At 37.8% G+C, this 26,614-nt stretch overlaps 2 protein-coding genes across 2 annotated transcripts; one reads left to right on the top strand and one right to left on the bottom strand.

The window, feature by feature from the left end:
- The first annotated feature begins 168 nt into the window (after positions 1 to 168).
- On the top strand, positions 169 to 8,045 carry atoh8 (atonal bHLH transcription factor 8). Its single transcript, XM_082178444.1, has 3 exons — positions 169 to 1,084; positions 1,670 to 1,861; positions 3,256 to 8,045. Exons 1-3 carry the CDS (start codon positions 485 to 487, stop codon positions 3,259 to 3,261), a joined length of 798 nt encoding a protein of 265 aa, XP_082034570.1. The 5' UTR covers positions 169 to 484; the 3' UTR covers positions 3,262 to 8,045.
- On the bottom strand, positions 6,529 to 26,614 carry st3gal5 (ST3 beta-galactoside alpha-2,3-sialyltransferase 5). Its single transcript, XM_082178398.1, has 6 exons — positions 26,511 to 26,614; positions 26,254 to 26,374; positions 20,555 to 20,892; positions 12,541 to 12,727; positions 12,307 to 12,465; positions 6,529 to 8,587 (listed from the first exon to the last, which is right to left on the bottom strand). The coding sequence occupies exons 1-6, from the start codon at positions 26,558 to 26,560 to the stop codon at positions 8,330 to 8,332; spliced, it is 1,113 nt and encodes a 370-aa protein (XP_082034524.1). The 5' UTR covers positions 26,561 to 26,614; the 3' UTR covers positions 6,529 to 8,329.

The raw sequence follows: 26,614 nt of genomic DNA on the forward strand, positions 1-26,614 counted from the left end.
GGCTGATTGTAGCCTATTAAGTGCGACAAGATCGTAATTAATATGATATTATTATTATTATGATACTATCATTTGAAAAACTGTCGAGAGAATGCTTTCATTGGTAATGTGTCAGGTCCTCTTGAGGGTTTATTTTGGGCGGTCTCTCGGCGCTGACTTATCTCACCAACAGGGGCTTCTGTGTTAACTGAGGCTGAATAAACACAGATGAACTGTCGAGCACATTCACAAAAATGTCCTGGCAATGTCTGCCTGACTTCACGGGACTCTTCGACACCACAGGAGAAGCACGTCACCTCAAAAATACACTGACATGGAGTTTTAAACAAGCGAAGCAGACATGCTCGTCCTAGAAGACTTGACTGCAGCTGACAGAGCGCTGGTTTGACACTTACAGCGTGCTTTGTGTATCACCTCTCAACAACATTTGTCTTCCTTTCATTTTTTTTTTTTATTGGACTTTTAGTCAGGGTGGACATCCGATATGAAGAATCCACATCTAAACGGTCATTGCAAGATCCTAAACACGGTATCAGGAGACAAGAAATTTAAACGGAAATCACGAGATCCAATTAAGCGTGTCAGTGAAGATCATTTGCCTTACTTCAAACTGTATAAGAACTCGCATCTAATGCCAGAGACACTGGGAGACGCTTGTCCAAAAGAGACGCACGCTTCGGAAATCGACGCGGCGACTGTCGGAAACGAAATTTTAAATACTGCCATAGATATGAGGATTAACACCGTGATTTCTGGAGAGATACCTGACTCGAAGCTAAGATCCATCTCCGAGAAGACTGTCAATAACAAAATTGCTCAAACAAACTCGCATGTTTCGGCTTTGAGCGGTTCACAGGTTTTTCCCTTGGAGCGTGTTGTGTTTTCTCCGCGCTCAGCCTCGCTGGCGCCTGACGCCAGCGGCAGAAGCGAGCGCGCGGAGTCTCCTAGGAGACGCGCTGGAGAGCCGTCGGGCGTCGTCACGGAGATCAAAGCCATTCAGCAGACGCGAAGACTACTGGCGAACGCGCGCGAGAGGACGCGCGTGCACACCATCAGTGCAGCCTTTGAGGCGCTCAGAAAGCAGGTAAAATCCCACAGGCAGCATTTCTTCAGTGCTGGATGAACTGCCACAGAATACACAAGGCTCTGCTTTTACTGAGACTTCTGTTGCTAGAAGTGTAGAGGTCAATAATATCTAAAGTTTGCGAATAAAAACAAAATAAAAATAAAAAAGAATGCAAATGTGTTTAGCTGTAAAGAAACTTTATTTCACAAGACGATTTTTCAACAAAAGAATTTTTTTCCTATTGCCCCTAGTAAACAGTAATTTTCATTTTTCAGTTTTGATGTTACATAATTGTGAATTATCCTATCAGCACAAACCAAAGTCTAAACTATGAAAAAACTAAGAGTGATGGAGTCAGATCATCAATGAATATACTGTTTTTTTTCAAGTTTAACTACTTGAGAAGATTGAGAAGCCATGATCAAATAAATAACGGTTTAAACATTAAAAGTGTAGAAATATTGCTGCTAACAATCTAATTTGTTCTTGTGAATAAGACTTTTGATGAATTACTAATGGATTAAGTAGACTTTTTTGGCCTTGTGTCCTAAAAAGTTATTGATTTTTATATTCACTTGACGACACTTTAATCTACTTTTACAGGTACCCTGCTACTCTTATGGGCAGAAGCTTTCCAAGCTGGCTATATTAAGAATAGCTTGCAACTACATACTGTCCCTTGCTCAGCTTGCCGACCTGGACTATTCGCCAGACCACCGCAACGTGAGCTTCAGAGAGTGTGTGGAGCAGTGCACTAGAACTCTGCAGGCCGAGGGTCGCTCCAAGAAAAGGAAGGTAAATAGTCAGTAGGGAAGAAGTTTTCCAGTGTCTCGTGAAGGGCTACTCTATAGAGCTCTTACATGATAAAACCAGGTGACAAACCTCATTTCCCACCTTTGATTTGCTCTTTAACATTTAACGGTCATATAGCGCAAGCATTTGTATTATATTATTTTGGAAAAGAAAACAAACCCATGCCTTTAAGAAAGGCATGCTGCTCTCATGTGAACCATGACATTTGCCCAGCAAACTGTGAATAATTATAGACTGCTTAACAGAAGGATTCAGAACTGCATTCTGTATTCTTAGACATATTATCAAAATAAAGATAATAGTAAACAAGGGAGAACATGTGTTTGTGTATACATACCAATTAGAGAGAATTCTCCCCTCGCTTAATAATGATCCCATTAAATTAAATTATCATCAACTTTTGTCAGAGGCAGGACTGGGTGTCCCGCCAGCGCTGAGAAAGCATCCCGGGTGAATAAATGGAGTGATTGATGTGTTTTTGCAGGGAGTTTTATGACACAGTCATCTGCAGTGTTATCCTATATCGACATGTGCGTTCCCTCTGTAATGATGGTCGTTGTGCTCATGGTTTGTGCAGTTAACCATATATTTGACACGATCCTCTCGTAAGGAAAGAATGCAACTTTTTTATGACATTTATCACGAACAAATGAGCAGCTGTGAGAAATCGAATCAGTGGTGATGCTAATCGTTATAGGTTGCGCTTAATTTAGGCATGAAGGGTCTTCAGAAGCCCAACAGATTATGTGTGAAGGAAAGCAACCCTCCATCCCTATGTGAGCTAATACGTTCCTTCAGCAAAGCACACTGAAAAGGAAGCTGGTTGAGTGCGCCTCCCCCTCCCCCCGTCAGAGCCAGACACCAGATGTTCGCAACACTAGTTGGGAAGTCCTGCTGGCGCCACTCAGGGCAGAGGGCAGAGGGAAGGCACGCGAGCTGGAGCCCAGAGAACTCGCTCACTACAGGAATTGGCACATTCCCCAGCGCGGTCTTGGCTGACTCCCCAGTTCTCCCTTGGCCATCTGTTCCAAAAAAACACTTTGAAATAAAAAAGCACCGATCATCACTCTCTTAGGATACGGCTCCAAAGAGCAGCTGTTACAGAGGCGAGGGGGAAACAGGAGGAGGGTTTGGAGGAGGGGCACCGTCCAAGAAAGAAATCCCTTTGTCAAGTAGAGCCAGTGAGTCTGAGGGGAAAAATGTTTTGGCAAAGCACAGCGATGAAAAGTGAACATGGAAATGTGCATGAGTGTTGCAATTCTGCAACATTTTTCAAAAAGTACATTTAAAAACAATTATATCTAGTCAGAATATTGTCCTCTCTTACTATTTTTGACAACTAACTTTTTGTATTTTTGTTTTGTTTTTGTTCACAGGAATAAAATGAAGAATTTCTTCTGTGAATTTGGAGAAAGAAGGAACCCAATCCATTAACATGAAGACACTTTCCCCATGTGAAAAAAAAAAAAAAAAAAAAAACATGTAATGTAATGAAAGTGTAAAGGTTTACACTGCACTATTGACTTTATACAGCTAAGTGTCAAAAACACAATCCCTGTCTAGGTTCTAAATATGCAATTCTATAACTTTTGCACAGCACAAGCATTTTTCAAAAAGATGACGTGAAATCAGTTTCATCTTCCATTGTTTGAGCAGTTACAGATTGAAAAAAAATTTTTTTTAGTTTGTTTTGCAGTGTTCTTATACAGTTGAACAAATACACTTAAAATAAAGGTTGTGTGTGTATATATATATATATATATATATATATATATATATATATATATATATATATATATATATATATATATATATTCTTTTTCGTTGTGGAAAGTTTAAATAATCTAAACTACCCTTTTCCACTATAAAGAATCTTTTGTGGAATGGAAAGGTTCTTCATGGAACCATCAGTGCCAATAAAGAACCTTTATTTTTAAGAGCGTAGTTACAAGTTCCAGTGCATATTCTGTCAAAAATGTCCTGCCATGTGCTAGATCAAGAAAGCACACATTTTCTTTTTCTTTTAATCCCATTTAATTATTTTTCATTTGACCAATTACATTATAAACACTGATATAAATGAAAATGGCACAGAATTATTTGAACACTCATCTCCTGTCCTCCACTTGATTTGGATTAACATTAACATTCTTGTAACAGGAGCATATACTTTATAAAATGTTCTGAGCTGTGGCTTTGTCAGCAAGTTGCTTATGTTAGTATGTATTTCATAAATTCATTTACTGTTAAAATACTCAACTATGTTGTACAAGAATTCATCTTCATTACTGAAGAAGTTCTTCTTTGGAGGCAGCAATAAGCAATTGTTGGTGACCCGCCAAAAACATCAAACAAAACAACAAGAGGAATCAGATCTGAACATAGTGACCTGTGTAGGATTCCTATATCAGACGGTTACAAACTCTTAACTTCTGCATCATCAAAACTTAATGAATGTTTTAGTTATGCCAAAGTCAGTATTATGTGTTTTTATATATATAAAACATGCCAGAAACACATTAATCACTGCAATAATGATCCAATCATAGACTCATAAGTATTTACTTTTACTTATTTAAATTCAGAAGGTTACTTTTTTTTTTTGACCAGGCAGTGTATATAATGTATTTAATTGTATGTATTTGCTATGAATTAAAGTTTTACACTTTCTGTTCCACCAATGAGAAAATAAAATAGTATTAAAAAATGGTTGTTGATTGATTAGTATTTGATCAATGTATCAATATTATCAATAGTATTTGATCAATGAAATAAGTATTTTAACTAGTACTAACACTTTGTTAACCAAGCTTTTTTTAATATTGTAGACAGCCCAAGGTCATCTTTTTGGACAGGTCACATGATGATTGATTTCAGTCATGAAACTCTACAGGTCAGCATAGTCTTGCCCGAGTCATTTGCTGCTCACTGCAGTGTGTTATGAGTTTTCTCTCTGGCACCTTCCTCCCCAGCACCACCTGTCTAGATCTGCTTCAGGGGGAACGTACGCATGTCTTTTTTCATCAGTCACAGCAACATGTATGTGCATATTAGCAGTAGCAAGTCTTTTTACTTGTTCAGCAACTGCATAAGCAAATCTAGTCTGTCAAGACCAAACCTACTAGTCACTTTTATTATAATGTTCTTGTTCGCTAAGTTTTATTGACTTTTAAATTGATCTTTTAGTGGAAATTAAATATCAGAAATGACTGTTAAAATGATTGGAAATAACATGGGGAAGCGGGGTCAGAATATTATTGATGCTGTCTCATTTACAAGGAAAAATGAGAGGTAAAATATAGAGCCACTTTTATTTCAAGGCATCTATAATCACATCAGTTGAAACTGCGAAAAAAGAGAGAGAAAGACATGATTTTAAGCAGCAGGTTTAAAAAAATGTTTTCATAAGTTTCAGTTTTTCATAATTTAAGCAACTTTGTTGTATGCTTTCCCTATTCAGAGTTCACGTAAATAGATACTTTCTTTCCTCTCTCAATGCTTCTGTCCACCATGTCAAAATTCCACATTGTTCGAAAATGTCACTTCTTTCATTCAACTGACAACATTAAGAGACTGTAGTATAGGTCTTCTCATACGAGCATAGATCTAAATGTTACTGAAACCGTCAATGACTTTTGAAGATTACAGAACAATTTGACAAAATGTGTTTTCCCCCCTCAAAGTCTCATGCTTTGCAGATTTACCTCTCTAAACATCCAAGTACATAATTATAACAAAAACAGCCGTTTTAGTTTCATTATATGATTCACATTCCAACTTAAAGTTTAAAAATAATTTGTAATCATTTTATTATAAATGCCTTTCATAGTAAGACCAACACGTTAACAAAATCTCAGATACTTGTTTTACTTCATACTGTTACCACACAGTTTCTAAAAAGTGCGACATTTCCAAATCTGTCTCCAGCATTTGGTGAGAGCTGCATTATGAGACGTCCATCCTCATGCTAAACTTGGGATTGAGCCCGTCCTAAAGGGTGTGTAACTCGCATCAGCTGCGGTGTGTAACTCGCATCAGCTGGGGTAGCTCAGGGGTCAATGCTTGGCCCCCTCTTTTTCTATATACGCAAGATCACTGAACCCAGTCATGCAGGCACATACACATACTGAGCTTCAGGATTTTTCCCATCCCGGTTAGGGTGTGAGCTGGCCATGTTGTTAAAACCAGTTTTCAACAAACAAATGATTTAAATGGTGAAAAAGAATATGGTCATTATCGCTAGCCATTTTCTATGAGAGGGAGATAACCTACTTGCAAAAGTTGCTGTCTAGGCAAGGAAATAAACAGATGCATCAAAATGAAACCTTCTGATGGCATATTGGAGAAATATGCTTGTGGTGAGCTGTAGTACTACGGAAACATTTATCTTTATACCCAAATCTCAGTCGTTTTTAAAAGCTTAGCTTAAATATGAGCTATAAATACAATGCTCATAAACTGCTGTTAGGAGAGTATTCTCTCTTGAAACAGACCCAGAAACAGTATTTGATGTCTCACAACAGTGGATTATGCCTCAACAGATTATCCAAAATGCACAGTGGCACGCTTGGTGACCAACATCATACCCTTTTGTCTTCCCCCACAGGCTACCTGTAACTACCTACAATACAAATGAATAAATCAAAATATTTCTTTATTTTATTTTATATTTATTGCAATCATTTATGTATACAGCATGAAAAAGAAGACATAATTCATATCAATCATTACAAGCAACATGAGAGAAGAACTAACAATGTGTCTTGTGTCTTAATATGGATTTTGACTTGATATATAGAAAGTCACTCTATATATACAGTACTGTGCAAAAGTCTTAGACACTATTATTTTCACTGTAGTTTGAGAGAAAGATCTCACCGTCCTTTGGATGAGACGTTGAACCGAGGTCCTGACTCTCTGTGGTCATTAAAACTCCCATGACACCTCTCGTAAAGAGTAGGGGTGTAACCCCGGTGTCCTGGCCACATTCCCTCCAATGGCCCTTGCCAATCAAGGCCTCCTAATAATCCCCATCCATTAAATTGGCTCTATCACTCTCTCTCCTCTCTCCACCTATAGCTGGTGTGTGGTGAGCGCGCTGTACTGTGGATGCCGTCGCATCATCCAAGCTGAACACTGGTGGTGGTTGAGGAGAGATTCCCCGACATGATTGTAAAGTGCTTTGGGTGTACAGTAGCCTGACTACGTCAGACTTCGTACTTCCGCTCAATTTCAGTTCGCTTCTGTACTCAGTCTGAGATAGCGACCTATCTCCCAGTTTTCCTCCGGCCTCAAAACAGCCGATTGTACCGTGGATACGTAGATTTACTTCACATAATCTGCAAAAGTCGTTCACAGCCATGTTCACTCCGGTATTTCGCTCAATGGTTTTGTTTTCGCATCATACATGTGTTTACAGTGGAAGTTCAATGTGGCTGAGCCAGCGCATAACACACGTCATAACCAAACGTTATGTGATTGGCTTACAGGTAACCAATGATTTTAAACTTCAGACAAGCGCCCCCCCGCGAGAAAGAAAACGCTTTTCTATTATGCCCTTCCAGACTCCGTCTACGAAGCAAAGCGAAGTAGCAGAGTTTGGTATTACCAGGCTAGGTGTACAGTAGTACATATGAAAAGCGCTATATAAATGCCTAATTCATTCATGTCAAAGAAAAAGTCACATATAAATGATTGTGTGTGTGTTTAATATTACTATTATTATAATACCAATAAAAGACCAATACTTGCAGGAAGACTAAAAACCATGCATGCCAACTAATGCAGTCCTTAGAGCTTTTCTTTCAGCTCATTTCAGTTCCTTAAAATAGTGGCAGGAGACAGAAAAAAAACTAAAACTAGTAGTACATTAGAAACAAGATTTCAGCAATCAAGAAATTTCAGAAATCAATATTTCTCACTTGAGAGTCTGGTGACTTTTTGTGACCTCACATGAAGTATATAGCAAAGATGAATGTAGTTTCTCTTTACTAGGCTAGACATTTACTTTGCTGTTATGTGTATTCTTTTTTTTACAACTGCTCCATCTGTTGGAAGAGTACAGTTAATGCAGTAACACATTATTATATGCATAAAGATGTACACAAATGTAGGCCTATTGTAAATGACAAATTTTAAACATAATCAGACAAAATAAAAATAAAAATTAATAAATAAACAACAACAACAAACTGCTTAAAATTAACAACAAAGTGTTGTATTTTGGCAATGCATCTTTTTTAAAACAAAAGACTAAAAATTTTAATTAAAAGTTTCACCTAAAACAGTCTCACAGTTTTAAGGTTCCTAAAACACTCAGCAGTACTTCATTAGTAGTTTTTTTCCATTGATAAGAGTTTACAAGTTATTCCTCCACTTGCATGCATTCTTACACGCATGCGCTGCTGTAAAAGCTTGGCCCACAAAGGTGTTTGGTGGTAGAGAAAACATTTAGCTTGAACAGAAGCTGCAGTGTATCCCACCTGTGAGGTCAGTAATAATGCCTGAAATTACCAGACGTTTAAGAAAAACAGTCTCGGTCTGTACATTGTGCATGGCTTCCTTTAACATGGATGTCATGAGTCTGTCATCATAGTAATGAAGAGGAAACTCTTTCTGGCTGAGATTATAGCCAAAGCCTGCTAAGCTCACCTCATCGCATAAATACGTTGCCAGGTTGAGAGCAGAGACTCCTAAAGTAGGGACATTCTAGAGAGGGAACAGGAAAAAATTAAATAAATAAAATAAAATATATTGTTTTAATTTTATATATATATATATATATATATATATATATATATATATATATATATATGAAGAGTTCAGATGCAAAAGCCTCTAAATGCCATCTGAAATTTTCTTATATAATGATCATTTTTATCAAGCTCGTATATTTAAATTCAATAATTTCACTTAAATGGCAATGAAGATTACCTATTAATTGTCATTTAAGTGAAATCACTGAACTTAAACATACAAGCTTGATAAAAATGATCATTCTAGAAGAAAATTTCAGATGGCATTTAGAGGCTTTTGCATCTGAACTCTTCATATATATATATATATATTAGGGGTGGAACGGTACATGTATTCGTATTGAACCGAAACGGTACGGGTGTCACGGTTTGGTGCTTAAATTTACACGGACAATACACGGTATAAAAATAAATAAAACTTGTGTGCAAATTAATTAATGTAATGCGGAACTACTGTTAGATACGCAGATTCTTTAGGGACACCTAATCTGTAGCCCCGCCTTAGCTCTGAAGCAGGCTGCGATGTAAAGATTGCAATGCTGGAATATACACTCACCTAAAGGATTATTAGGAACACCATACTAATACTGTGTTTGACCCCCTTTCGCCTTCAGAACTGCCTTAATTCTACGTGGCATTGATTCAACAAGGTGCTGAAAGCATTCTTTAGAAATGTTGGCCCATATTGATAGGATAGCATCTTGCAGTTGATGGAGATTTGTGGGATGCACATCCAGGGCACGAAGCTCCCGTTCCACCACATCCCAAATATGCTCTATTGGGTTGAGATCTGGTGACTGTGGGGGCCATTTTAGTACAGTGAACTCATTGTCATGTTCAAGAAACCAATTTGAAATGATTCGAGCTTTGTGACATGGTGCATTATCCTGCTGGAAGTAGCCATCAGAGGATGGGTACATGGTGGTCATAAAGGGATGCACATGGTCAGAATGAAACAATGCTCAGGTAGGCCGTGGCATTTAAACGATGCCCAATTGGCACTGAGGGGCCAAAAGTGTGCCAAGAAAACATCCCCCACACCATTACACCACCACCACCAGCCTGCACAGTGGTAACAAGGCATGATGGATCCATGTTCTCATTCTGTTTACGCCAAATTCTGACTCTACCATCTGAATGTCTCAACAGAAATCGAGACTCATCAGACCAGGCAACATTTTTCCAGTCTTCAACTGTCCAATTTTGGTGAGCTTGTGCAAATTGTAGCCTCTTTTTCCTATTTGTAGTGGAGATGAGTGGTACCCGGTGGGGTCTTCTGCTGTTGTAGCCCATCCGCCTCAAGGCTTTGCTGCATACCTCGGTTGTAACGAGTGGTTATTTGTCAAATTTGCTCTTCTATCAGCTTGAATCAGTCGGCCCATTCTCCTCTGACCTCTAGCATCAACAAGGCATTTTCGCCCACAGGACTGCTGCATACTGGATGTTTTTCCCTTTTCACACCATTCTTTGTAAACCCTAGAAATGGTTGTGCGTGAAAATCCCAGTAACTGAGCAGATTGTGAAATACTCAGACCGGCCCGTCTGGCACCAACAACCATGCCATGCTCAAAATTGCTTAAATCACCTTTCTTTCCCATTGTGACATTCAGTTTGGAGTTCAGGAGATTGTCTTGACCAGGACCGCACCCCTAAATGCATTGAAGCAACTGCCATGTGATTGGTTGATTAGATCATTGCATTAATGAGAAATTGAACAGGTGTTCCTAATAATCCTTTAGGTGAGTGTATATATTCGCGGGCGCGATCGAAAAGTCGCAAAGTGTTTACTTATATTTGTGTGCGTGTGTGTGTGTGCGTGCGTGCGTGCGTGTGTGTGTGTGTGTGTGTGTGTGCGTGCGTGCGTGTGTGAGGCGCGGGCGCGATCGAACAGTGGAAAATGAAAACATACTCTGTCATTTTGTTTATACAGGACATCATTCAAACTGCAAAGTGTTTAAGTTACTGTTAATTAAAATTTTAAGGAAAACAAATATATTAATCTGAAATACATATTCAATTCATTCAGGTACAATTACCAAACACATCTCAAGGTCTTTTTGTCTTTTTATTCATTTAATTAATAAACTAATTATATAAAACTATTGTCAGTGCACTACAAATAAACTGGTTCTATGCCTTTACTTTATTAATAAAACTTATTTAAAAAATACAAGGCTTAAGTAATTTATTTTCCTTTGGTGGTACAGCCTGAGACATGCACAAGCCTTCTGCATTTTTGTTTTGCTTTTCCCTCCATTGTACCGAACTCGCACCGAACCGTGATATCTGAACCGAGGTATGAACCGAACCGTGACTTCTGTGTACCGTTCCACCCCTAATATACAGTATATATATATATATATATATATATATATATATATATGTATATATATGAAGAGTTCAGATGCAAAAGTCTTTAAGTGCCATCTGAAATTTTCTTCTAGAATGATCATTTTTATCAAGCTCGTATATTTAAGTTCAATAATTTCACTTAAATGACAATTAATAGGTAATTAGCATTGCCATTTAAGTGAAATTATTGAACTTAAATATACGAGCTTGATAAAAATGATCATTCTAGAAGAAAATTTCAGATGGCACTTAAAGACTTTTGCATCTGAACTCTTCATATATATATATATATATATATATATATATATATATATATATATATATATATATATATATATATATATATATATATATATATATATATATATATATATATGCATATGCATTTCCAGTCAAAAGTTTTGGATCGGTAAGATTTTTTATGTTTTTAAAAGAAGTCTCTTCTGCTCACCAAGGCTGCATTTATTTTATAAATAAAAACAGCTGTTAGCTATATGAATATATGGTAAAGTGTAATTTATTCCTGTGATCAAAGCTGGATTTTCAGCATCATTACTCCAGTCTTCAGTGTCACATGATTCTTAAGAAATCATTCTAATATGATGCTCAAGAAACATTTCCCTTTTATATCAATGTTGAAAACAGTTATTTACATTTTTATTTCAGTATTCTTTGATGAATAGAAAGTTCAAAAGCATTTATCTGAAATAGAAAGCTTTTGTAACATTAAACACTACAGTTCAAAAGTTTGGGGTCAGTAAAAAAAAATTCTTTTATTTTTGGGGGAAATAAATAAAATAAATCAATACTTTTATTCATCAAGGATGAAATAAATTGATCAAAAGTTACAGTAAAGACATTTATAATGTTACAAAATATTCTACTTCAAATAAATGCTGTTCTTTTTAACTTTCTTTTCATCAAAGAATCCTGAAAAAAAAAATTACACAACTGTTTTCAACATTGATAATAATAATTAATGTTTTTTGAGAATCAAATCTGCATAGTAGAATGATTATTCTACTGCATAGTAGAATGTGACACTGAAGACTGGAGTAATGATGCTGAAAATTCAGCTTAATACAGGAATAAATTACATTTTAAAATATATTAAAATAGAAAACAGTCATTTTAAATTGTGAAAATAATTAACAATATTACTGTTTTTGTTGTTGTTGTATTTGTAATCAAATAAATGCAGCCTTGGTGAGCAGAAAATACTTATTTTATAAACATAAAAAATCTTACTGATTCAAATCTTTTGACTGGTAGAGTATATCAAATTTTTTTCTCCAATAAAACAAGTGAAAAGGAACTCACCTGGTCCCAGCCCCAGAGCCGTTCTTTAGCATTGGGATAGTGAAGTAGATCCGAGGACGTCTCCCTAATAATCTCCGGATTCAGGAGACGGAACTGGGAGGCCTTGATTGGAACTCTCACTGGCACACTCTGCCAGAAAAACAGCCAGTCCCACAGCGACTGAAAAGTTCAAACTTGATGTTCAGACTGTATTGAGCAAGACTTTAAAAGGCAATAATCTAAACAAGTACTCACAATGGATGTCTTGGTGATCATCGCACGAAGCCAGTGGAAGTCCACAGACTTATAGATCACAGCCACATATTTGAGCTCTGAATCCATGTCTTCCCAAACCTTAGGGCAGCTTTCAGGGTAACTCATCCTGATGGAGGTGCGGTTCCCAACATCTGCACTGAAATCTTGGACAGGAGCATTGTTCAGTCTGCATAGAAAAAGTTCCTCTGCTCTTTTAAATATTTACATTCAAACATTTGGTAAGTGCGAAACTCAGTAATAGGACCTAAAATGGGTTAGAACACAGGAATTGAGAAAACTATGAGAAATACAAGTAATACAAAATAATGCACGTTGCAGTGGCTACTAGGAGTGGGAATCACCAAAGGCACAACGATACGATATTATCATGATTCTATACAATGCAAACAATATATTATAACAATATAATAGTTATTATGTATTATAATATATAATAACAATATAATAACTTGGACGCTAGATGGTGCTATGGGGTTATTTTCGTTATGAAACAGCCCCTACACAATAACACAAGCCAGTTTAATTTTAAAGGTGCAATTGGTGATTCTCTACAGAAACATTTTTGTTATGCTGGTTGAAAGTCTCGTCATATCCTGAGAACAATCACTATGTTAATTAGTCTAAATGTATTTTTATAAATATATAGTCTATAAAAGGCGTAGGACCATAAAATGTTTGTTCAATCATCGCATTCGGACCGAATGAAATGTGTTCCCTATCGCGTTCACGTATGCTGTGCAGACAGAGCAAGAGTGGCAGGCAAACAGTTGTTTATGTTGGTTATTGTAGTACCGTTACTCACTGTACTCTAAAGTTTTCTCACCGGTGAATGACACATGATGTAATCCTATAACGTTTGTCTCTGGTCCTCTCACTTCTGCTCTGTGCGCGTTCATGTGTTTTTGAGGAGATGTGGCTTTGGACAGATATTTGCAGGGAGGGTGAGATCGAATACTTTCAATGCTAGCAGGCTAAAGTTACAATTTTCCAGATCACCTATTGCACCTTTAAGAGTATAACCTGTATCACCGACCGTATGTGAGCTCTCACTTCAAATGACTTCAGCTGAACGCTTTGAAACCATATGTATGTACAAGGCCGCATTAATGCACGGGCTTACATGGGCTGAAGCCAAGGGGCCTCCCAAGTTCAGGGGCCTCCCATGTTCAGGTTTCATGATGAGCTGAAAATGTCATATTGTTTTGTAACTTGTCAGGTTTTCTGTCAATCACTCTAATCGCACGTTACGTGTCCGCTGATTGAGTGACCCACGTTGACCCATAAGCCCGTTCACACCGCCAGCGATTTTGTCGCTGTATGTCGCTAGTCTCTATACTGTGAAGTCGCTTGTGGGCGTTGGTAGTGCTGTCGATCTAATGTTATTGGTAGACTGCTCGTCTGGCCACATCTATGAACTGCAGCAGTGCTAAACTTGCATAATAAAACTACAACACTTGAACTATAAATGTATGAATGAAACTCACTGAGACTGTCGACAGTTTCTTTTCCATGCATCATTTTATTATATCCATGTTTGTGGTTAGTTACAGTCAAAACATATAAAACAGTGAAATCACCCTCGAGCTCTTCTGTATTGCCTGCACTGCACTCGAGACAGTGACGGGAGCTGAGCTCCACTGAAAGGATTCTTTCCTATTGGTTGTCGCTCGCGAAAATCGCTTCTCATTTGCATAAAGTTGAAATGTAGTTGCTGTGTGTGGTTGTTAAATAAAGTGTCTTGCGTTTATGCTCAAGTGGGCTCAGTGATATGTTAATAACAATATTATAGTGTTTTCTGGCTCAAAGAGGGAAAACTCACTGTTGTAGGTCTCGAAAGAAACTAATACATTTTGTGAAGTAGATTACCTAGATGTTACACTTTTTTAAAATGAGACTATAAATCGAGGGGATGGGGGGCCTACAAAACCTCTCAGCCCCGGGGCCTAACATTAGGTTAAGGCGGCTCTGTGTATGTATAAAGCGCTAAATAAATAAAGGTTACTTGACTCTCAGGTAATGATGATGCAGGCTGTTTTAAATACCCTTATCTACCCTCTCATCATAACAGACACCTTATTACTGCTGCCATTGTCTTTCTGGTCAAACATGTTGCATTATGAACGAGGACGCTGACAGTGCAGATCAAGACTATTTGCAAGTGGTTTCTTCAAAATTAACTTGACGCACACTCAAACTGCCTTGTCTATTTACGTATTAGAAACATACGTTTTAAAAAAATATACAGAACTGCTTCAAAATTCATGACATTGTAGAACAAGTTTTAATGTCCCCAACAACCTCTATAGTCCCATTTAGCCACTTGCTAGCAACTGCCTTTTGCAAGACAAAAGCTTTATACAATTTTAAAAAATAAAATAAAATCACAAGTGGGTATTACTGATGTATTTTAAAGGCTATCATAGAATAAAACGTGAAAATATCTCGAGTTACTGTGATGGATTTTTTGCGAATTTCTTCAAGTTATACCGAACTTTTATTTTGACAGGTTGTCGTAACAGTTTCTGTCTGTATATGATACGAATGAATGACGATAGTTTTATCAAATGAAATGGTGAAATTCTCGTGAAGTGACTCTCATAGCAGCTCTGCGATGAAGTTCACATCATGTCTCAATACAGTGAAACGCTGAAAACACCACGAGCGTCACGCGTACTTCAGTGTGTGTGTGTGTAGGCTAGTAGTGGAGTACACATCGAGCGCTCATTCCCAGAGACGCGTAGAACAACTGCAGTCTCTTTGAGCTTTAATATTCACAGATGAGATTTGATTCATTGTAGGCTACAGCCCTACTTTTGATTTATTCATTCAAAAATGGCCAAATTCCGTGACGTTCTGCTTTATACAGCAAGTTCTCGATTCCGCGATTCGATCCGTGTCGCTTCGCAAACACAGACGGGGTGAATTTATGAATGAAAGTGAGAAAGTTCTGACAAAACGAAGTTGTTACGTATCCTCACGCTTTTTTAAGGGGGTATACGGAAATCCTTGGCCTCTCCTAGTGGGTATACGGCGTATACGTGCGCATCACGTAGACCAGGGGTTTTCAAACTGCTGGGGGGCCGCCAGGGGGCGCCGCAGCAAGTTGGAAAAAAAATTTGTTAATATGAGTATTATTATAAAATAACATTTTTATAATTTGTTGCATAGCATCTGAACATTATACTTTTAATGCTAATCTTTTAGAGATTAACTGATTGATCGGCTTGTGACCAGAATTGGCCGATTTTCACGTGATTTTCAGTCTGACATAATGCCGATTCAAATGCACTCGGGCGCCGCATGATTAACATCGTGCAACATCAGCATCACACGTGCACACAGAACGCACATGTAGGAAACCTTGTGAATTACGGCCGTTTCAGACCGCGAGCGGCGCATGAGTAGCGCGAATTTTTTTCGCCGTGCATGTCCAGTGAGTGCATTCACACCGCGAGCAGGAGCAGCGCGTGAGCGTCAAGCAGGAGCGTCGCGTGCTGTGAGCAGTAGTGAAGCGGAGGGTTCCGGCGCCGAGTCTATTTTTGCTGCGCTGCTCACGCTCAATTAAAGTGAAAGCACACTTTTGATGGACAAAATAAATATGATTTCACACAAAAAGTACCAAAAATGCACATAATTTGCATGTATAGTGTGTTTTAACAAGAACTTCAGTAGGCTTCAAGAAAATGAAGACTCAAAAATATTTATAGAAAATGTACCCATTTAAACTTGTTTTTATTAATCAGTTTGGATAAAAGTGGTGTTTTATAAAAAATATATATATAGAAAATAAATATTTGTGTGTGCTGTAAAGTGGTTAGAAAAAATTAAATCAGAATCGGCCAAAATCTGTATTGGCAGGTCAAACTCAATGACAAATCGGAATTGGCCTTGAAAATTGTAATAGGTTCATCTCTATAATCTTTCTGATTGGCTGGTATCAAACACCATCACATAATCTGATGTTCACCTAGATGTTTTATTTATTTATTTCTAAATTTGCCATAGTATTGTCGATGGGTTCAATAACACATCCTGCAAAAGGGGGGCCTTGGCCAGAACCTAGTGGTATTTGGGGGGCCTTGTCATGGAAAAGTTTGGGAACCCCTGACGTAGACTACACCACTGGTTTCATAGACTCGCGACTTTCCATGACCCGCCAGGCAGCAAGCAGGAAACCACAAGTCTTTGGGTTCTGGGGTTAGATTGCGGTCAGGTAACTATAATTCTTAGGCATTCCCCACAGACTTTATTTCAAGCATTCAACCGAAAACCCCCCAAAAAAAAAAACTTTGGCGGTGTCCGAAATCGCCTGTATACCCTTGAACAGGGTAACTTTTTGAGGGGACAGCCAATTGTAGTGGTGTCCAAAACCATAGTGGACGTTAGAGCACACTCATTCAATCCCACAATGCACTGCAATAACGATTGTACAACTGGGCAGTGTTCGAAATCGCCCCCTATACCCTCAATCACAATTCCCTACTTTACTCCACTAATATAGTTCACTCGAAGGAGTGAATGAAAACAAGTGAGTGAATTCGGACACTGAGTGCGCCGGAAGAGCTGCCACTTTTGCATAGTTTGTGCTTAGCGAACTGGCAGATCCAGTAGTGATGAAAAGATTTATCTTACTCTGCCATGGAAACTAGCATTAAACTGTTCAATAATCAGGTATTTATAGCTGTATGATATTATGTTGTACCCACATTAGACCAGCAGTTTGGAAAATGTATGGATGATTGATTCAGCTGCAGGCGACACCTTCTGGTCAGACGCAGGGATTCATCCGGCGTGACCCTCACAGTGCATTATGGGTATTCTCTAGCCGCTGAGCATACACTCGTTGTACACTCATTATTGTGGTGCATTATGGGATTGAATGAGTGCAGTCGATAATGCCCACTATGGTTTTGGACACCACTACAAATGGCTGTCCCCCTACTCTCTATATAAGGATGAATTTCTGTTTCTCACCAGAAGATGGCACCTTTTAATGATCATTAAATTGTTTAATTAAGGTTTATAAATGTTAGTTTCCATGACAGAGTTCAAGATAATCTTTTCATCACTACTGGAACTGCCAGTTTGCTAAAGCCGCCTTTCCCCCTCCGATAGTCCCTGCTCATGAGGTAGTACTTTTTCAAAGTTCAGGAACTTTCAGGGGTGGGACTTGTGCGCTACACAAGCTGATTGGTTGTGTTCACGCCGCATTTTGGTTGGATGACACCACGCAGCATTTATTTATTTTTAACCTCCCTTTTTAAAAAATCTATTGCGGTTCGTGTCGTGGCTTCATGCAGTAAGAGATGTCTGTCTGCAAATATGGAATTTAATTAAAAAAAACTGGTGGACTGGCGACGAGTTTCAGGCTTTATTAAGGGTATTTGTGGAAGAGGAAACTTTCTGCGCGTTCGTCCCAGCCATCTCACGGTCAATGTCCGCAATAGCTGATAACATACAAATTTTATATCTAACGTTAGCATTATGAGCTTACTGAACACGCTTTATCAGTGCTCGTCTCTTTTCTGCCACAGCTTTTATTATTAAGTCATTATGTTTACACATTGTCATCTATTGCAAGGCACTCCAAACCATGTTACAAATTTACTATAACAGGATTGAAATAGCGCTTTGAGGTTAGTAACAAACAACTATTTACAAGTCTGTCACTATTTATGATTGATAGACGGGGTTCAGGCTTTTTTTTAAGCGTATTTGCGAAAGAGGAAATTTTTGCGCGTTCGTCCCAGGCGTCTCACAATAACTGATAACATACGTTGTCTAATTTTATACGCATACGAGCTTTCTGAACACGCTTTAGTATCAGTGCTCGTCTATTTTGTTTTGTTAATTACCTCGTTAGTAAACCAATACATAACTGCAGCACAGTTTGAATCTCCTCCATACTTAAATGTGGCGCTCAAAACTGATTACTGTCCGTCGCAGACTGGGAGGAGCAGTTGCGCGCAGTTTACCTTCCCGGTACTTTAGACTGCGGTGTAAACGCAGAAAGCAACCGGTCTGGGGCAAAAAAAGTTCCTGGGAAAAAAGTTCCTGGGACAAATTGTTCCGGGTAATGTCGGTGGAAAAGCGGCTTAAGTTTCAAATGATTATTAAACGGCAAGCACAAACTATGCAAAAGACACTCAGTGTCCGAATTCACTCCTTCAAGTGGACTATATTAGTAGAGTAATGTAGGGAATAGTGAATGAGGGTATAGGGGGCGACTTTGAACACAGCCATTGACCTAAGGACGACTGTTACGGCCCTCACGCCGGTTTCACACTGCATGCATTAGCAGAGCGTAAGCAGCGCAGGAGCAGTGCGTATGGTGAGCAGGAGCAGGACACGCGCATGTTGCTTTCACACTGGCAGTGTTTGTCACGCGCGGCTGAACCGCGGCGTGTGTACAGACAGAGTACTCTATAATGGATAAGTTGGCATTGCTTTATTTCGTTTTCAAATACATTTAAGAGAAAAGACTTGTCAAGAAGCTTATTTTATTAAAAATGTCATTTATATATCTTTTGGTTCATCTTTGTTTTTATTGTTCTGGCAACAAGTTTGTTTTTGGACATTTGTTTTCTTTTTAAATTGCTGTTGGTCATTTGATTGACTGTTTAAAACACAATAGATATCATCAATGCACTTTTTGGATAAAACCGGTGTATTTTGGCCATGATCAATGCATTGTCACTTTAATTCAGCGTAAGCGGCGCAGCAAAAATAGACTCGGCGCCGAAACCCCCGCTGCACTGCTGTTCACGCGACGCTCCTGCTTGACGCTCACGCGCTGCTCCTGCTCCCGGTGTGAATGCACTCAATGATTAACATGGACGGCGAAAAAAATATGCGCTGTTCACGCGCCGTTGACGCTTGCGGTGTGAAACCGGCATTAGGCCGTGTGTGTATGTATGCCAGGTGTACTGCTGCTTGTCTGTCCTCTGCAGGTCCTGTGTGCACACCTGTCTCCAGTTGGCAATCAATTACTGTGCACACCTGTTGGCAATCAGCAGGAGAGTGGGAGCTTGTAAAAAGGGAAGAGAACAGGCAGACTGATGTTGAGGCGTGTGGAGAGCAGACGTCTATACGGCCTACCAGAGCTGGGTGATACTGCAGTGGCGTTTGTGGCGTTCCTGCAGTATGGTGTGTATCAAGTCTGACCCTTGTGCTGGGGGTTTACTCTCTCGGTGGAGAGAGGGTGGTAAATACTAATGTGTTTGTTTTCCTTTTGTAGTTGTTTTGTAGTTGTAGTTGTTTTTTTGTTTTGAGGTTGGCTTTGTTGTATCTGTTGTACCTTTTGGTTAATTAATGTTGTAAATAAACGCCATACTTACTGATCAATCGGTCTCCTTTGTTCCTTCAACCTGAAATGGTTTTATTATTGTCACTAACCACCTCCTCCCCTGGACTTTCCACTGGAGGTTCGTAACAACGACGGAACCAGAAGAGCTAAAATGCTAACTCGGTTCAAGGTTTTGTCTACAAAAATACGTCATTCCTCTATTGGCGTAGACGCTTGAGGCAGGAACATGCCTTTATTGTACGCCTATAAATGATAAAGTGGTTACACTTTATTTGAAGGTGTCATTGTTACAGTGTAATTATATATTTAAGTATTAAGTAATATTGAGTAACAACATGTACTTATTATAGGGTTAAGGTAGGATTGGGATTTGGCTGAGGGTTAGTTATGTAATTATGTATAATTTACTGTTTTACTATGGTCATTTGGATGGGTCATTATGTATCAACTACATTGTAAAATAAAGTGCCGATAAAGCAATAAATGTACATATCACTTCTCATATCAAATTTAAAAATTGTATTTGCTAGTTATATAACTTAAGTCATATTACATTATATATATATATATATATATATATATAACATTACCATTATTATTATAACATTATCAAAAGTTTAACTATATCATCCAGCCCTAGAGGTCCTTTAGCTAAAATCACACAAATGAATAGGAGCAGGCTCTCACCTGATGATGATATCGAACTGATTAAGAAGAGGTCCAAGTCCTAATCCTTTCAGTATCCCTCCATTTCCAATCACTACACATCGATGACAATCTCGCACTCCATGTCTCGATTCAGAAGAGGCTGGTAGGAGGTTCAAGATTTCCTGAAGCTTGTTCTTCATATTCATGAAACCAAACGGTGGGGGATACTGGAATATTTGTTCATTTAACTGAGTGTTCTTGTCCAAAAAGGGCTCTACCACCGGTGTGGAGCTGTAATGTTCAGCTTTCATTCTCTGTCGGGCAAAAGAAGGTCTGCATTCTCTGGCCAGTATCTCTTTGACATAGGAATGGATGCGCTGTAAGTGAAAAACAGTCCTTAAAGGAATAGTTCACTTACAAAATGAAAATTCTCTCATCATTTACTCACCACCACTCAAGTTGTTTCAAACCTGTATGAATTTCTTTCCTCTTCTGAACACAAAAGATGATATTTTGAAGAATGTCGGTAACTAAATAGTTGATGGACACCATTGATTTCCATAGTATTTTTTTTCCTACTATGGAAGTCAATGGGGCCCATCAACTGTTTGGTTACTGACATTCTTCAAAATATCTTCTTTTGTAGCTAATGTAAATGGCCTTACATTGAAATTGCCAGTTAGCGCCACCATGTTTCTACAGTAGCCCTAAACGGACAAACTGCTCTACAGAGCGCGTTTCGTCACTATGTTGTTCTTCATGCAAAGAAGCTAGCTGAAGTCAGCGAATAAAACACTGACACAATGATGAACAAGTAATAAATAAAACTCGAAATAACACCATTTTACTGAATAATTTAATAATTATAATTTCTTAATTTATCTTTGTAAAGAAACCTTATTGCTTTACTGGCTACTCTCTGCGGTCTCAGTCGACGACATCACTTCCGGTCGGCCACCGTAACTTCTGTTGGTTGCAATTCGCAAGCTCACCGCAAGATGCCGCTAAAATTTACACACTGCATCCAGGATCCAGTTTAATCAAAGATAAAAGTAATACAAAAATAATAATAATAAACTCAAACACCAGGGAACCAAGGTTATCGTGGGGTCCTCCAACACACGGGGCTCCAGTCGTGAAACGACTTTAAGGCACGAAAAGGGAAACAGGAAGTGTGTTATAACTTCAGCTGTGTGTTTGTTGAAGGAGACTGATCACATGGATGTGACTATGGTGTGTAAAAATCATAGTACCACCAACTGCTAGCAGAAAGAGTCCCTTATTTTTACCCGATTTGTTTCTAACTTTGTCAGACTAATGTCAAGACATGGCAGATGTAGACCAACGTAAGGATTCTTAAAGGGGTCATATAATGGTACATGCACTTTTACAAGTTGATTGTACTGAAATGTGTGTTGGCAGTGCCTGTACACAACCATCATAAAATGATAAAAATCCATCCAGTGTTTTTTTTATTTTTTTAAATCTCCTTATATATTTTCCCGTCTCAAATCAAGCCGTTCGACCTTGTGACGTCACACGGTCGGACGCCCCTCCCACGATTGTTGATTGACAGCAGCGTTTCAACACAGACCCGCCCCCGCTCGTGAGCGAGCTGTCTGTCATCATAGTCCGCGCGTCATTGTTGATATGCTGGAGCAGTACCACTGTAAAAAATTTGCCAAATTTTACAGTAACATGCTGTTTTCCATTAAAACAGTAATATACCGAAAAAAATGCATTCTGGGTGATATTTGTCGTTTTCGAGAAACTAGCCTACAGGAATATACTGTGAATTAACAGCGCTCAAAGTCGACACTTTAGAGACTGTGTTTAAAATCACACCCTATACCCTCATTCACTATTACCTACATTAGTTCACTAATATAGTCCACTTGACTGAGTGAATCATTTCATAGTTAATTCGAAGTTAATTGAGACACTGAGGAACACCTGCTGTTAACAATCAGAATCACTGAAGGAAAGAGGAACAAGAGGAACAGAAAAAAAGATTAAATCAAGATAAAATAAATTAAATCTTAGCAAAAGATCTTAGCAGAGGAGGATTAAACAACAAACAGCATTACCAGCTTCACTTATTACTAACCAGACTGACTTTATTTACGTCTACAGAAGCTCTTATTGAAAGGTGGCAGAGGTTTAGATTTTATTTTCATTTGATGTTACCATGATGGTGATCAGTGATTGCTTTAGTTGGGCTCTTGACCCTTGACTTTTGAATATTAGTTTTTCTTTTGCTGCGGTAGCTGTGTCTTAAAAATACATTTGCTATGGCAAAAAAGCTGAAAGAATACATGATCAGATGACAAAGGCTGTTTTTTAATGGTCTCAATCATCATATAGTGGCCCAATTCTCATCTCATATACTGTCTAATGTTTTTATAGATTTTTAAATTTAGGTGTTATTGTGATTTTACAGTGTGAGATTTTTCCAGGAATTTGCCATTCAGAAAATATATATATATTTTTAAAAGTTTATATTAAGAACATTTTGAAAATCAGATCAGCCAGACACACACAGACATCAAGAATCGGCGTATGAATCTCAACAATGGTGACAAGCATAAGTTTCATGCATACCAGCATAGTACAAAACAATTCAGCCATGACTCCCATAAAGTATGCAGCTGAATTGTCTGGTTATTTACTTTAATTTGTACTTTTTGCTTTTATTTTTGCTGTTGGTTTTATGTTGACTTTTAGTAGCGTATTCTGTGATGTTCAGATTTTATGTTATCTTTTTTGTTGATTGTCACCATTGTTGAGATTCAGTGGCTGATTCTTGATATTTGTGTGTGTGTGTAACTGAAGCCGTAGTTCAACATTTTTTAGTGAATGATGAGTATAAAGAATCCTTCATAACTGATTGCTATTTTGCTGTAGTTTCACAGTGTAGTAACATACAATTAAGGTGTATTAAAAAAAAACATTTTTGAAAAGGGATTAGACTAAGGTGTATTAAAAAAAACATTTTTGATAATGGATTAGACAAGGGATGAGGTCGGTGATCCAAACATTATGTAATGACATCATAATCAGCAACACCTGATCTCATTTTTATTGGCTTTGTTTTTGCCATAACAAATGTGTCTTAACACAGTTACAGCAGCCAAAGATAAACAAATGTTAAAGTCAAGGGTCAAGAGCCCAACTAAAGCAAACACTGATCTCCATAATGGTAACATCAAATGAAACAAAACAACATCTAAACCTCTGTTAATTCTCAATAGGAATTTCTGTAGACGTATGAAAAAATAAATAAAGTAAATCTGGTTAGTAATAAGTGAAGCTGGTAATGCAAATTTTTTTTTGGAGGTGTTTATTCATCCTTTTCTGAAATCTTGAGAGATTTAATGTTTTCTGTGGCTGAAGTTAGTTGTAGTTCTTGTGTTTCTCTTTTTTATCTTCTTGTTGTTCCGCTGTCATTCAGTGATTCTGCTTGTTAACAGCAGGTGTTCATCACTAATGCTCAATCATCAGTTAATTAATCACTGAATTATATCATTAACTTCAACACTGCTTCAGTGTTACTCCAACACTCTGTAGTGTGGACATACAAGTGTTCATTCAAAACTTGCAGTGGAGTTAAAAGGGTTAAATGTGTCAAAAAAACTAAACAGAGTGAAGTGTATTTTAACACTAATTAACTGTAAATTAATTTACAGCATAAAACTGTAGAAAAACAGCAATTTACTGGCAACCCAGCTGCCAGTAGATTACCGTAAAATCAAGGAAAAACAGTAATATACTGTAAAATGGAACAGTCAGATTTATTAAACAAAAGAAGTTAATTTCACTGAAATATTAGTGAAAGTTCATAGAAGAAAGTTATGCAAAGTCAATAACTGATAAGGAGAGTAAATATTAAACTGAAGTGTTTTATGTGTTTTTGCACAAGATGATATAGGAGAGATCTCTTAGTGTAATTAATTAGTTTTGTGTGTCACCATTGTGCTGGAGAGTAGAGCCTGTGCTTCAGTCAAAGATGAGCAGAGAAACACTGATGTTATGCTGCCAGTTGCTTTATTTAAAAGCAGTAACTGTGAAGTTGCTGATGCAGTGACAATCTCCTTGCTAAGTACTTTAACACATACATATGTGCTATTGTTCGCTAAACGAACTTCAAAGACTTAAGTTAAAATCATGCTTTTAAAATTTAATTAATTCTCTATTACACATTAGGTGTTTGCAGTTTTATATAAAAAGATATTAATATTCAGTGGACTCAAATGAAGTCAGTTCATAGTACTTTCAGTATAAATACTAGATTTTGAACTCAAACTGTTTGAAGCAATCGGTTCCCGAAATTATTTGAGTTACCTTCCATGGTGTGTTTACAGTAACATACTGTAAAGTAACATACTGTCAATTTTACAGCAATTACCAACATTTTTACAGGACTTTATTGGCAACTTTTTTGCCAGTAAATTCCTGTAAATTCTACAGGAATTTTTTTTACAGTGTGTCTATGAGCAGAATGGCGTCTAAGCGATTGTGGTGTTCTGTTCTTGGGTGTAATAAGGAACACATCAGTCATTTTGATGTTCCTAAATCCGTACAGCTGAAGATGCAGTGGCTGAGTTTTGTTTTTGAAGGGAATATTCCCCACGATCAACATCAATGCTTTCATGTTTGAGCGAATCATTTCACACACCAGACTGCTCGAGGGTCAGTATAAATCTGGTTTTGCTAAGAAGCTGCTCCTGAAAAAAGGATCGGTACCAACTATTTGTGTTCCTGCTGCACCTCCAGAAGAAGTGAGTGTAACGTTTTATTAACCTTTATATTAATATTTATATTCATCTTTGCAAATCGCTAGCACGCTTCACGATGAATGCGGCTATTTTTACACTCAGGGTACATTACGGCATGTTTTCTATGTACGACGTTCTCGATATAATTCATAATCCCACGTTTATAATGAACAACGCATTATGGTTATTGTGTTAGAAACGGTGTACGCACAGAACAGAGGGGCGGGGTGAGCAAAGCTCATTATTATTTAAAGACACATGCACTTAAACGACATGCTGAAAACAGAGCTGTTTTTGACCAGGTAAAATGAGTGTTTTCTTACAATACTAATTAGAATTTTTAATTAAAGTATATTACAAACTTTTAATTTAGACCCTAAAGAATCATATTAGCTTGTACAAAAATGGCATTATATGACCCCTTTAATAACTTAAATACTGTTGACATGGCAGTGGCATCAAAGTTCAGTAATCTTTTCGGATGCTTTTGAGACTCTTAGGATGCTAAATAATTTAATTGCATGAAACTCGACACACACATCAGAGTTGTCTGCCAGTAGACATGGGCAAAGCCTTAGAAATGGGCGTGTAGAAGGGGCTCTATAGCGCCACCTTTTGACTAAAGTGGGGAGATTAGTTTTACCTACAGTCACCAAACTCGCTACATATATTGTTCTCATCGAGCCGGACAACTTTCTGATTTACAGTCATTAGACCAACAGGAAGTCAGATATTTTAGTTTTAAACAGGCTAGGGGATAAATAAATCCTAGAATCAACACCACAAAATTCTCCAAAGAAAAAAATTACAAATACATTACAAATTTATGCATTTAGATTCGTCATTTTGAATTGAAAAGCTTTTGATTTGATTAAGCCCATCAAAGCTACATTAATTTGGGTGGACCACAGAAATGGTGTAGATACTTCCTGAATCTGATGTAAAATGAAAAAAAAGATGTACCTCTTGGTAGATGGGGTCTACTGGCACTTCAACAGGCTTTGGGTCCGTGTAAAAGAGAGGCAGTTTTAAAATTCCCAGTGAAATCACTGCCAAGCTCAGAAGAAGAATAAGCAGCCTTTTGCTAAGGTAAAAAGGGTCAGTAAAAATCAGGGTCAGGGTTAAAATTAGTAAAATTACATTTTTAGGTGAATGTTAAACATGTTTTAATTGTTTACAGGTAAGGAAGACATTTTAATATGATCATGTCTAATGTTTACCTGGGTTGAAGCCACAGTTTGACAGCTCTCCTCATGGTGGCATCTGACATCTGACTCTTTTTACTTTTACTGCCTAAAACAAAAAAAAGGGGGTTTCCTACTAT

The sequence above is a fragment of the Leuciscus leuciscus genome, assembly GCF_965113295.1.
Source record: "Leuciscus leuciscus genome assembly, chromosome: 8".
Taxonomy (NCBI): domain Eukaryota; kingdom Metazoa; phylum Chordata; class Actinopteri; order Cypriniformes; family Leuciscidae; genus Leuciscus; species Leuciscus leuciscus.

Coding starts and splice junctions, on each gene's coding strand:
- st3gal5 (XM_082178398.1), bottom strand. CDS start 26,560: ATGTCAGATGCCACCATGAGGAGAGCTGTCAAACTGTGGCTTCAACCC. Junction 12,728..20,554: donor CAGTTCGATATCATCATCAG/GTGAGAGCCTGC, acceptor TTTTCTATGCAG/ACTGAACAATGCTCCTGTCC. Junction 12,466..12,540: donor TGATCACCAAGACATCCATT/GTGAGTACTTGT, acceptor TGAACTTTTCAG/TCGCTGTGGGACTGGCTGTT.
- atoh8 (XM_082178444.1), top strand. CDS start 485: ATGAAGAATCCACATCTAAACGGTCATTGCAAGATCCTAAACACGGTA. Junction 1,085..1,669: donor TTGAGGCGCTCAGAAAGCAG/GTAAAATCCCAC, acceptor CTACTTTTACAG/GTACCCTGCTACTCTTATGG.